General features: G+C 37.5%; 2 protein-coding genes across 3 annotated transcripts in view; both read left to right on the top strand.

Annotated features, from left to right (window-relative positions):
* Nucleotides 1-12680, top strand: part of LOC311072378 (zinc finger MYM-type protein 4) — a 35477-nt gene that overhangs the window by 7912 nt on the left and 14885 nt on the right. For both annotated transcript variants that reach the window (XM_084097351.1, XM_084097352.1), the window contains 8 exons: nucleotides 1283-1453; nucleotides 1544-1619; nucleotides 2584-2995; nucleotides 3886-4048; nucleotides 4940-5146; nucleotides 5253-5400; nucleotides 5897-6012; nucleotides 12301-12642. In XM_084097351.1, coding sequence (XP_083953477.1) covers nucleotides 1283-1453; nucleotides 1544-1619; nucleotides 2584-2995; nucleotides 3886-4048; nucleotides 4940-5146; nucleotides 5253-5400; nucleotides 5897-6012; nucleotides 12301-12642 — 1635 coding nt within the window. The remainder of the gene's footprint in view (nucleotides 1-1282; nucleotides 1454-1543; nucleotides 1620-2583; nucleotides 2996-3885; nucleotides 4049-4939; nucleotides 5147-5252; nucleotides 5401-5896; nucleotides 6013-12300; nucleotides 12643-12680) is intronic.
* Nucleotides 6269-9071, top strand: LOC311072379 (uncharacterized protein). Its single transcript, XM_084097353.1, has 2 exons — nucleotides 6269-6534; nucleotides 7047-9071. The coding sequence occupies exons 1-2, from the start codon at nucleotides 6403-6405 to the stop codon at nucleotides 7752-7754; spliced, it is 840 nt and encodes a 279-aa protein (XP_083953479.1). The 5' UTR covers nucleotides 6269-6402; the 3' UTR covers nucleotides 7755-9071.

Genomic DNA, 12680 nt, shown 5'->3' with positions numbered 1-12680 from the left:
TGGTGAGCTCGTGCAAATTGTAGCCTCTTCTTCCTATTTGTAGTGGAGATGAGTGGTACCCGGTGGGGTCTTCTGCTGTTGTAGCCCGTCCGCCTCAAGGTTGTGCGTGTTGTGGCTTCACAAATGCTTTGCTGCATACCTCGGTTGTAACGAGTGGTTATTTCAGTCAAAGTTGCTCTTCTATCAGCTTGAATCATTCGGCCCATTCTCCTCTGACCTCTAGCATCAACAAGGCATTTTCGCCCACAGGACTGCCGCATACTGGATGTTTTTCCCTTTTCACACCATTCTTTGTAAACCCTAGAAATGGTTGTGCGTGAAAATCCCAGTAACTGAGCAGATTGTGAAATACTCAGACAGGCCCGTCTGGCACCAACAACCATGCCACGCTCAAAATTGCTTAAATCACCTTTCTTGCCCATTCTGACATTCAGTTTGGAGTTCAGGAGATTGTCTTGACCAGGACCACACCCCTAAATGCATTTAAACAACTGCCATGTGATGGGTTGATTAGATAATTGCATTAAAGGGTTAGTTCACCCAAAAATGAAAATTCTGTCAGTAATTACTCACCCTCATGTTGTTCCAACCGCGTAAGACCTTCGTTCATCTTCGGAACATAAATTAAAGATATTTTTGATGAAATCTGAGAGCTGATCACTCCTCCATAGGCTGCTAGGTGACCGAAACTTGCTGGCCCAGAAAAGTTATTAAAGAGATCGTTAATATAGTCCAAGTGACTACAGTGGCTTAATCTTAAGTATATCAAGCGACGAGAATACTTTTTGTGCACAAAAATAACGACTTTATTCCACTATTCATTTCCTTCTCTCTGGGCCTCGTAGTGTTTTTGCGCTGCGCGTCTGTGTTGCACGTCATCACGCATCACACACATGACCAGCGTCGGCCAATTGTGAGCCTACGTGGTGACGTGTAACACAGACGCGCAGCGCAAAAACACTACGTGAACCAACTAGAGAAATTTAACAGGTGTTCCTAATAATCCTTTAGGTGAGTGTATAATACTTTATAGGACCCACTTTTGCTCCCAAAACATCCTAAATTCTTCATGGCATGATTTGGCAAGGTGCTGAAGGTGATTGGATATTTGATTAACAAGTAGGTGCACATGTGCGCCTAATGAAGTGGCCGCTGAATGCATGTGGTTTAAGGTGAAGGATTGTTTTTTTCCTTTTGCACATTTTTTTTCTTTCTGCTTGTTATTGTTGTTTGAGTGTTAAATGGGCCTGTGTAGTTTGATAATAGTGCCTTTCATTCCCAGTTACAGCCGGAGATTCCTTCGGAATCCACAGATAGAGAAACCAATTACTCCCCTGTAATAAGAATTAAGGATGAGCCTATTGATGAAGACTATGATAAAGCATTAATGCCCCAGTCTGACATGAGCCGTATTAAACAGGAGCTCGAGGGTTCTGAAAATAATGAGAATGAGGTAAGATTTGGTCTTGTTCTGTTCAGCGGTGCTGTTCAGTCTGTTGTAAAAACCTGTCTCGTGTATTAAATGGCTTTTTACTCATTTCAGGCCTCCTCTGCATCTGATGAACTGAGGATTAGCTCTGTTTTCTCTGTCAGTGGAAGCAGCAGTGATGCAGTCTCGGGTGAGAGCACAAAGATTTTTCTGTCCGTGCAGGACGTCACTGTTTGTCATCGGCTTTAATGTTACTACCTTACATGAGGGCTGCATGGTGTTGCTAAAATTATATCAGCAATTTTTGACACAAGTTAATATAGATCTTAATATTTATGTATTTGTTTCGAAATGGCTTTTTTGTCCATTCAGAGAAACCATAACTTCACCAAACAGCCAAAAATGGAAATGGATTAATGTCTAAAGCAGAATGTTTAATAAAAAAACAACTTTTAAGACAGTAAAAAAAAAAAAAAATCCAGAAAAATGAATACTTTTATTTAGCAAGGATACATTAAATTGATCAAAATTGTAAAGACATTTATAATATTACAAAAAATGGTAATACTTTACACAATAAGTTTTCATTTGTTAACATTAGTTGACTGCATTAGTTAACATGAACTAACAATTAACAATATTTCTACAGCATTTATTACTCTTAATTATTGTTAATCTCAACATTTACTAATACATTTTTAAGATCAAAAGTTGTATTTGTTAACATTAGTTAATGCACTGTGAACTAACATGGACATTAACATTTTTATTAACTAACATTAACAAAGGTTAATAAATAATATATTGCTCATAGTTCATGTTAGTTAACTTAATGCATTAACGAGTGTTAACCAATGAAACCTTATTTTAAAGTGTAAATGTGGTTCGTTTGAACTTTCTAGTCATCAAAGAATCCTAAAAAATCTAAAATGGTTCCTAAAATATTACGCAGCACAACTGTTTACATAAAACCTCTTTTTGGTGCAAGAAGCTTCGACTAAAGTTTTAGGCAAATGACGTTACAAGTGTACAGCAGGGAAAAAAGGAATAATGCTAAAACAGTGTAGAATATGACCTTTTCATGCCATAAGACCTAGAGTGGTCAACATCTTTAGCTCATTTGTGTTTTTTCTTATGGGTTTGTTTTCATGCAGCTTCTGTGGCACACTCCCAGCCATCTTCATTCTCAGTAATGTCCCAGAACACTGCTTCACTCAGAGGGACCACTATATTTCTGCCTCCCCAATCCCAAACTCAGCTTCAGCTCCGACTGCAGCCCAAGACCCAGATGCATCCTCAAATCCAGCCCCACGCCCGAATGCAGCCGCCGATGATGCCGCAAACCCACCTGCAGCCCCAGCCGCCCCAGGTCCACGCTCCCCCGCCCACAGTGAGGATCTGCTGCTCGGGCTGTTCTAAAGTCCTCCAGAAGGGGCAAACGGCGTTCCAGAGAAAAGGCTCCAACCAGTTGTTTTGCTCCACTGTTTGTCTAACTAGTTTCAGTTTACCATCGGTTCAGTTTACCCCCATTATCGCTCCTAAGAAAACCTGCCACCTCTGCCTTAAGTGAGTACTTTAGGTTGTGTACTATATAATTGTTTTCCATCTTTTGTCAGTTTATTGTGTTTACAAATAACTGAAAAAGTGTGTTAAATGGATTTCTTTCATTGAACCTGAAGGAAGTTCACCAGAAAACCTTTGCTCTTTGCCATACAACACAAATAAATTGGGATCTTGAGGCTGTTATGCTGTCATTTTTGTAGCTCATTTTGTTGTATGGAAAAGAGCTTCTAAAAAAATAACTTATGTTATTAAGGCATTTGGAATGACATAAGGGTGAATAAATAATGACAGTGTAAACTTTTCCTTTACTTTTCACCATATCGGTATCGGTTGATATGTTCATTTTTAATGTTATCGTTATTGGCAAGATAAGAAAATGTGGCCGATACATTAAAGCTGATAAATTGATAATTTCCTTCAGCTGAGACACTTCTGTTTGCAGTGATGGTTTTGAATTGGTTTTGAATGGCTTGAAATAGGATTGGAATCACAAGGAAAATACAGTTAAGTGCCACATGTGCTGTCATATAGACTACATAAAATTATAATGAGATCATTATAATTGTGTGCTTGGGACATGGCTTTTAATGGTGAGACTTTTGTTTTGGTAATCAGGCTCTCAAAAATGTGCAAAAATAAAATGGATTTAGATTTATCTGCAAATATATATATGTTACCGGCTTTCAAATATAAAGAGTTATTGGTATCGGCCAAGATTTTCATATCAGTGCATCCCTACTTTTTAAGTGTGGAAAACTATTATATAACTGATAATGATTCAAATATTTAATTTGATCATGCAAATTAAATTAATTATGCAAAGTTTGTAATGTAATTTATACAAATGGTATGTGGGATTGATAATTTTATTAATCTACTTTATTGTTCCAAAGGGTCATTGTCAATCTAAAGGACTTAATAACCATCCCTGTGGGCGCCATGAACACACTAAAGGAATTTTGCAGCCAAGCTTGTCTGAGTATTTATAAAGACAGGTATGAAGATGCACCTGTGGATCTATTTACACACTGTAGCGTGTGTAAGTTGGTCAAAGAGGTAAGGCTCAAATTATTCAAATGCTGCAGTTTTGTTGTTGTGGTTTTTGCATATTCAAATTTGTTACTCCCTTATGGGCTGAGTTGTTTTGATTAACATTATGAAGTAGATTATTTGTATGTACAGTACGATGCAATGTTGTAAGCCTAAACTTTCATTCAGTTTCCCAAATAAACAGTACAAGATGTTATATTCACAAACAGTCCAAAAAATTCCAACATGGCGTTACTCGGCTCGAGGGTGCAATTATCTTGAAAGGCTTGTTTTCTCTGTTATCTTGCATAATGAGAAAATGAGACACTTGCATAATTTCTTAACATTTGGAGAAGTCAAGAGTCTTGTTTTACCATTTTATATTTACCATCTTAACAATCATACATATGCATAGTTTGTTAATTTGAAAAATAAACTCACCAGGGAAGTGTAATTAAACCATATAAAGTAAAATAAACCTTTTATAGTTGTCCTCAGCCTGACATTCAGTCTTAAAAACTTAATGCTTATGGTGTGCTGTTGCTGTAATTTTGCCAAGGCATGATCCTGGAACAGCATTTCTGTCCAAAAACATAATCCTAACACCTTAAACCTAACCATAACCTGTTTATAAAATCAGAGGGAAATAATAGGTGAATAACGGTGGTGTAGAAGCACCTAAACCTGGTTGTAAGCCTAAACTCGACATCAACTGTAAATTTCTCCTCAAATCTGATTGGTTGATTGAAATGTTGCTCCAGGATTAACAAAGATGTTGATCCAGGAACATGTACTTGAAATCACGTTCCTTTAGTCCACAATGTCATAGAACATCAGTGCAAATTGGAATCCATGCAGTTAAATGCTGTTTTGAGCCATTATCTGTTTTTTTTATTGTTGTTGTTTTTTGCATTACAGATTCAGCATGAAGTGACTCATCTGGGTGCCATACACAAGCTGTGCAGCGATGAATGCTTTGCACGCTTCAGATCCTCCAGAAACCTCTACATGAGCTACTGTGAGAACTGTGGCAACTGTACAGCCTCAGGAAACTATCACCTGGTTCAGATAGAGGATAGTATTAAAAAGTTCTGCTGCACCGAATGCATCAGCAATTACAAACAGGTACCCCGACATTAAACGACTGAACTCTGTTCTCTGCTCAAGCTGTGTTAGTCAGGCATGGCCTTTCAGTGGGGTTAAAGCTGTTGTCTTTCTCACTGTGTTGCAGAAGAGTGGCAAGCGGCTTCACTGTCCCTACTGCCAAGAAATCAAAAATATTGAACAAATGATGGAGGGGACAAACATACAGGGTGTCACGGAGTTCTTCTGCTCTCAGAGATGTGTGGCCCTGAGTCAAGCGTCTCCCAGTTTGACAGGTAAATATTGTGTTCTAATAGAGCACCATGACAAATATTCACGTCTGTGTGTCTTTTGTGTCTGTGTGTCTTTTGTGTTTTTTCAACACAAAAAAAAGAAGAAAAAACATTTTTTTCATAAAGACATTAAAGCCTATTTTTAAGACCATTGATATTTCAGTGGTTGTTCTGTAGGCAAACATCAGTGCCTTGAATTTGATGCGAGCGGCAATTGGCAGCCAGTGCAGGTTTATGAGGATGCTTTTTTTAGTAAAAGCAAAATATAGTTTTGAAATGTATATAATTTTGAAATAATCAAATAAATTAATCAAAATTCAAATAAATCAAAATTCAATTATCAAATAAAATGATTTAAAAAAATCTTCAATATCTCAAAAACAGGCTTTTGTTTAGTAAAAATAAAATATTTCCTTTTAGAATATTTTGTTTTTGTTTTATGAGATTCATCTAAAGAGGTTTTTTTTTCTTGTGCTGATCCATCTTGCTTTTCTCTTAGGCACCTCTTTCCCATGCACAACTTGCAAGAAGTTAGCTGTTCCTCAGTATCACCTTGCCATTTCTGATGGGTCCATCAGGAACTTCTGCTCATTAGACTGTGTCGGCAAATTCCAGGTGTTGCAGTCTTTCTCTATTTACAGTGTTTTTTGTCGTGCTTTTTTTGTAACTAGTTTAAATAATGTAATGGACAATATTTCATTTAATAATCTAGTTTAGGATTTAGCTTATTTCCTATCTTGTTTTTGTGATTTAGACTAATATTGTGTTTTATATAATATACACTAGCTTTTAGTAGTTTGGGGTCGGTTAGAATCGATGAAGTCTCTTATGCTCACCAAGGCTCCATTTATTTGATCAAAAATACAGTAAGAACTGTAATGTTGTAAAATATTATCTGCCTGCTCGACCAAATGGCTGAGCACATTTTGAGTCACTATATTTTATTGAGAGGAGTACCTAACTTAACTCAAGCTGATTGATCCATCTCTACCATCTGGTGGAGGTATGCTATGCCAAAACAAATCCACTAGATGTCAGTGTCAATCAACAGCACTTGTCACAACACTTCTAACATGGATTTTAGAAACAAACAAATCACTCCTGCCATGTGAACTGTTCTTGGTGAAATCTTGCAAGGTAAGCATATTTTTTTTTTTGACATATTACACTGTAAAAGCCCTAACTTTACAACATTGTTACTTGGTGCCATGAAAAAACTTTAGTATGTTTTCAATAATTTTTCAAAAACGTGCTCAACCAAACGATTGATTTGGCAGTTTATGGTAAAAGTAGTAAAGCTAAGCTAATGTTTTCAGATCATCCATTTCTGCAGTCAGAATGGACTATCTGCTGAGAAATATAAACTTCTGATCATTCATAGCCATGAATATGACACAGCTATTGTATTTTTGACACAGCTATTGTTATTTCTTCATGAATATACTGAGATCATTTCTTATGTATTTTTTTGCCACTTAGGGATATTTTTTCAAGTAAATATAATGAATTCATAGAATGAATGTGTGGAAATCATAATTATCAGAGGCAATTACTTCTTAAATGACGAATGCTGGTGTACTAACATTACAAAAATTGTAAGAGATTGTTATTTATTTGTTTGTTTTTTTGTTTTTTTTTACAATTACTAGATGGATGTCAACAGTTTTTATGGTACAAGAACGTGCATTCTTCAGGCCCTTGTACCAGAAAATCCTGAAGACTCTGATGCTGATATCAGTGATGATGATGACAAAATAGAGGATCCGGATTATCACCCCGTCCGAGAAGAGGTAGCTGGTGACAGTTCTTTTGAGTCCCTGAATGAAGATGATGCTCCCTTAACAAGCACATCCTCTACAAAGCTTCCATGTAAGAATAGAAGAAAAGGAAAACGCACTCTAAAAACAGTTTCCTTGAAGGAGCCAGAGGATACCCCTGGCTCAAGTTCCCCCTCAGGTTCACACAATGCCAGAAGAAGAATTTGGAAGCATGAAGACATTGAGGAATTCCAGGTCACAGAATCAAGATTTGAACCCCCTGTGGTTGTACAGTCACCCTTCCAATACTTCAAAATGCTCTTCACTGATGAGATGATTCATCATGTTGCTCATCACACCAACCTGTATTCCTCCCAGGAGCTGGGGGATCCAATCAAGACCAGCCTAGAAGAGATTGAAGATTTTCTTTCCATGCTACTCTTTATGGGTGTTTTCAAATTTCCATCGCTGGAGGATTACTGGCACCATGAGTCACGCTTCAGTGTGATAGCTGATATCATGCCAAGGAAGAGATTCCAGCTGTTGCACCATTATATTCATTTCAATGACAATCAGCAGTTCAGTGAGAATCCAGATTGATTTTACAAAATCCGTCCACTCTTTGACATGCTTCGCAAGCAGTGTCTCCTGATACCATCCACTTATAAGCACAGTGTGGATGAGGTCATGATAGGATATAAAGGCACAAGAGCTGGCACCCTCCGCCAAATATATTAGCAATAAACCAGACAAGTTGGGTTTTAAAGTCTTCTGCAGAGCCAGTTCATCTGGCATCATCCATGACCTTCTGATGTATTAAGGGGCGTCCACATACTTCAATGTCGCCCTCAGTGAGGAGGAGCAGATGCTACCTCTAGGAGCCAAAGTGGTGACAACACTATGCAAAGCTATACAACAGCCACGTCTTTCTGTTGTCTTCTTTGACAACTTTTTTACAAGTTTTAATTTGGTCCAGACCCTACAAACCTCCTTGGGTGTCAAGTGCATCGGCACTGTCCGAGCAAACCGCACGGGTGGAGCTCCTTTGATGACAGATAAAGAGCTGATTAAGAGAGGACGTGGGTCTTATGACTACAGGTCTGCTGAAGGGGTGATTGCAGTAAAATGGTTTGACAACAAATGTTACAACCTTTTGAGCAATGCCAGTGGGATCATGCCTCTTTCAGCTGTCAAACGGTGGAGCAAAGAGTCCAAGGAAAAGATCACTGTCCCGTGTCCATCACTCATCCCTGCTTAGAATGAGCATATGGGTGGGATTTATCTTTCTGACATGCTGGTACACTTGTACAAGACCCCAGTCAAAGCAAAGAGCAAAGAGATGGTATATTCCCCTCTTTAGATACATCCTTGATCTGTCCATTGCAAACTCCTGGCTGGTCTACAAGAGGGACTGTGGCCTACTAAATGAGAAAGCAATGCCTCTCAAACAGTTCCGCCTGGCAGTTGCCCATAGTTTGAATAAGGTCAACAAGCCTGCATCCAAAGTTGGTCGACCATCACCCAGCTCTGAACCACCACCAAAGAAACACTACACCCCAAGACCCTCACTCCCAAAACCGCAACCAGATGTGCGATATGACAGCTTGGGACATTGGCCACTACACTGTGACAAGCGGGGATGGTGCAACTACTGTCCGAAGGGTGTGTCAAGATGGAAATGTCAAAAATGCAATGTTTTCCTGTGCTTGAACGCAAACCAAGAATGCTTTGCAGTATACCACCAGAAATAACGGGTGGTTCTCATGTTCAGGAAGCACTCGCGCTGTTGCACCATTTCACATGTAAGAGATGCTGCTAAAATGTTTTACAATCCCTAGTGTTTTATATTGTTTGAAGGATTGTTTCTAATGTTGGCTTACACTACACAGCATTGCTGGTTTACAAAGAAATGTTAATTTATCTAAAAATAAAAAATCCTGTTGCACTACCACATTTGACTGCGTGTTTCTTGAACCATAAAAGCCTAAAATTCCATCAGAGGTGGGTAGTAAACGAAGTACATTTACTTCGTTACATTTACTTGAGTATTTTTTTTCCAATATTTTTACTTTTAAGAGTAGATTTAAATGTGGGTACTTTTACTTTAATTCGAGTACATTTCTAATGAAAAAACTGTACTTTTACTTCGTTACGTTGGGCGACGTTCCTCTCGGTACTTTATTTTAATGCAATACATGTTGTTAAATGCGTAGTTTATTTCAAGCGCGCTGTATCTTTTTTTTGAGTCATGAGCGATGCTCAATTCACAAATGAATCACTCTGAGTCGATTCTGTTCAAAGACTTCATCAAACAAGTTGGCAGATCTGTCTAAATTGTTTCGCAAATCAGTTTGAATGATTTGTTCAGTTTCCTTCACGCACTGAATTGTCTGAAGCGGTTTCACATTCGGAGTCGTAAACAGGAAGGTTTTAGAACATCAAGAGCATTGGATGAAGTGGCTGTTTGCCATATTGTTTGCTAGCGATGAAGATCTTTATTAGTTGAACATCTTCGTATGCTGTCTGTGAATAAATGATTCCGTAGGACGATACATTCGATTTCATTTCAGGTAATACATTTTATAACCAAACTGATTATTACACCACGATAGCACTACTACAAAGTATGACATTACCAGTTTTGGACGTATACCCTTAATTTATACATTAAATAAGCCATTGTTCACAGTTTATGAAATGAACACCCACCATCCCGCGGTAATTTATGTGTATTGCGCAGTGGCGTGTGAAATTGTCTTGAAAACGAATGCCTTTGCCTGTCTTAGACAGTTAACCAGTTTAAACATGCTTGCAGAAATATACATTTGATTACATTTTGGAGAAACAGATGGAAGAAGATCCGTCGATGTGCATTTGATCGTTGTTTGTGTTCAGATGTTCAGTAGCGGTCATGAGCGCGAGCACATGTGAAGAGTTTTAACTCTTTCTTCTCTGTGTCAATGGTTCCCTGCTTTTGAATGCAAAACTCTGCAGATTCACTTTATTTCGACATTGTCTAATAATCCAAATGTAGTTGTATAAGTTACTATTACACAAATCAAAGGACAGGCAATGATTTTCGGGCTACAGATGGCATAAATAATGCTTGTCTCTTCTGTTTTTGTTAACTAACTATCTAATTATATATATATATACCTGCATACATACATGCATGCATACATGCATGCATAGGCCTATATATGATCCGAAGTAACTAGTAACTAGCTACTGGAGTAGTTTTTTCATTGGATACTTTTTACTCTTACTCAAGTAACTTTTTTTTTAACAAGTGCTTGTACTTTTACTTGAGTACAGTTTTTAGATAGTCTACCCACCTCTGAATGCCATTATATTACTATCTTTTGCTGCTTCTTTTTTTAGTTTTTGAATGCAGAAAGAATGTAATGTCTTTGGTTTTGTTACTTTAGTTATTTGTGTTGTTTATTTTTGTTTATTGTTAGAAAAAAACAAGAAAATCTTTAATTTCCTGTGTTAAAATGAAAATCTGAAATATTTAATGGCATACTTCAATAAATAAAGAATATACAAAAATATTTTACTTTATGTTTTTAATAGGGCTGTCAAAGTTAGCGCGTTAATAACGCGTTAACGCAAAATCATATTAACGGCACTATTTTTTTTAACGCTCGATTAACGCAGCGCGTATTTTCTGTTTGACCCGTGGCCCAAAACCTAGTTGGAGAAATGGAGATACACAGTGTTGCCAACTTAGCGACATTGCAGACCCATCTAGCGATTTTTTTATTTTTTTTTTCCCTTCAACAAAGCGCCCAAACCTTATTTAGTTTCTGAGAATCTACCGGTATCGCCGGTACTGCTCTCCCAGCACGCGCGCGCCTCTCTCTCTCTCTCGCTCTCTCTCTCTCTCTCTCTCTCTCTCTCTCTCTCTCTGCGTCTCGCGCTGGAGAGAGGAGCAGCGCTTTAATTCAGTTAAACACAGATATGATGTTGCTTCTCTAATTTTACATGCAAGTATAGCCGAAATCGCAAAACCGATATTGTGTTTATCTTATGTGTATTTGATTTCATCAGACGACGGCTCGATGTCTTAATGGGTCGCGTTTCAGTCACCATTTCATATTCATTCCGTTGTTTGACAACAGAAACAGTAAAATATACTAATGAAAACAGTTTTATTGAGAATTTAGCTTCATCAAAATGGGCACAGAGAGAGACAAACTATAATGTAGCCTAATAATAAATAATAAATGTACATTTAGCATTTTCAGAAGAGCTGCCCTGTCATGCAAAAATCAAAACATGTTTGTGTTAATTGCTCAGTGCAAAGAAAGAGAAGTAATGGGAACCTGGTATTTCTTTGTTCTTTCTACATGTGTCTAATAGACATGAACAAGTTCTTTGAAAAACATCTATGACCTTTGAAACATGTCTTGTCTTCATGCTCTATGTTGACAATGGTTTCAATAATAAACATACATTTGCATAAAGCATCCATATTTATCCATGCCCACGTTGATTAGAGTATTACAAACTTGAAAAGTATTAATTTAAGGTACATTTAGAACAAATAAAAAAATGCGATTAATCACGAGTTAACTCATGACAATCATGCGATTAATCGATTAAAATTTTTAATCGATTGACAGCCCTAGTTTTTAAATAAATTAGTATTTTCTGATTTTCATAGTATGTGAATTAATTCCGGTACTTTTACCCTTAAGTGCCATATCAATCATTTAGTAGAGGCTGATATTTTAAAAATGATGGGATGTGTTAAAAAAAATACTATTATTACTATATATACTAATACTTCTATTAAATATATTGTGGTTACTAGCGACACAAGGAGATAAGAAATGCAAACAACATTTTTTTTCAAATGCCTTTTTCTTGGTGGGGCAGTTAAAGGGTTAAAATAATTGTTTTCTTTTTTAACATTTTAAAATGAAATGTATTCCTGTGATGGCATGTTCAGCATTATTACTCCAGCCTTCAGTGTCACACAATCCTTTAGAAATCATTCTAATATGCTGATTTGGAGCTCAAAAAACATTTCTTACTATGTTCAATGTTGACAACAGCTTAAAAGTTCACATAAACAGCATTTATTTGAAAAAGATCTTTTGTAACATTTATGTAATTTTTCTTTTTTCTCTCTCTTTAGGAGAAACTGAATGCATCTGTTCCTCATAACCAGATGAATGGAAACTCTCATGGACCTCAGCCTCAGAGCGCTCCACCACCTCGGCCCAACAGCGACCATCTCCAGCCCATCCAAACGTCATCCAATGTGCCTGGCCCAAGCCACAACCCTCCGCCACCTTTTGTACCACCCTCAAATCAAAATCCAGTTCCAACTTATGTGCCGGCTCCTGGTGTAGTAAATTCACAAGACGCCCAGCAGCAATGGCCAAACAAGCTTCCCTCATCCTCTGACACAATACGACTCGCGTGCAAGCAGTGCCAGAATCAGTTTAGTTCAAAGCCTGAAGTTTTCCAGTTTAAGGTATGACTTCCAAAAGTGGTCACATGAGCAAAAGTGAT

The sequence above is a fragment of the Abramis brama genome (genome assembly GCF_963993115.1).
Source record: "Abramis brama genome assembly, chromosome: 21".
Classification (NCBI taxonomy): Eukaryota; Metazoa; Chordata; class Actinopteri; order Cypriniformes; family Leuciscidae; genus Abramis; species Abramis brama.
This window is presented reverse-complemented; position numbering and strand designations above follow the sequence as displayed.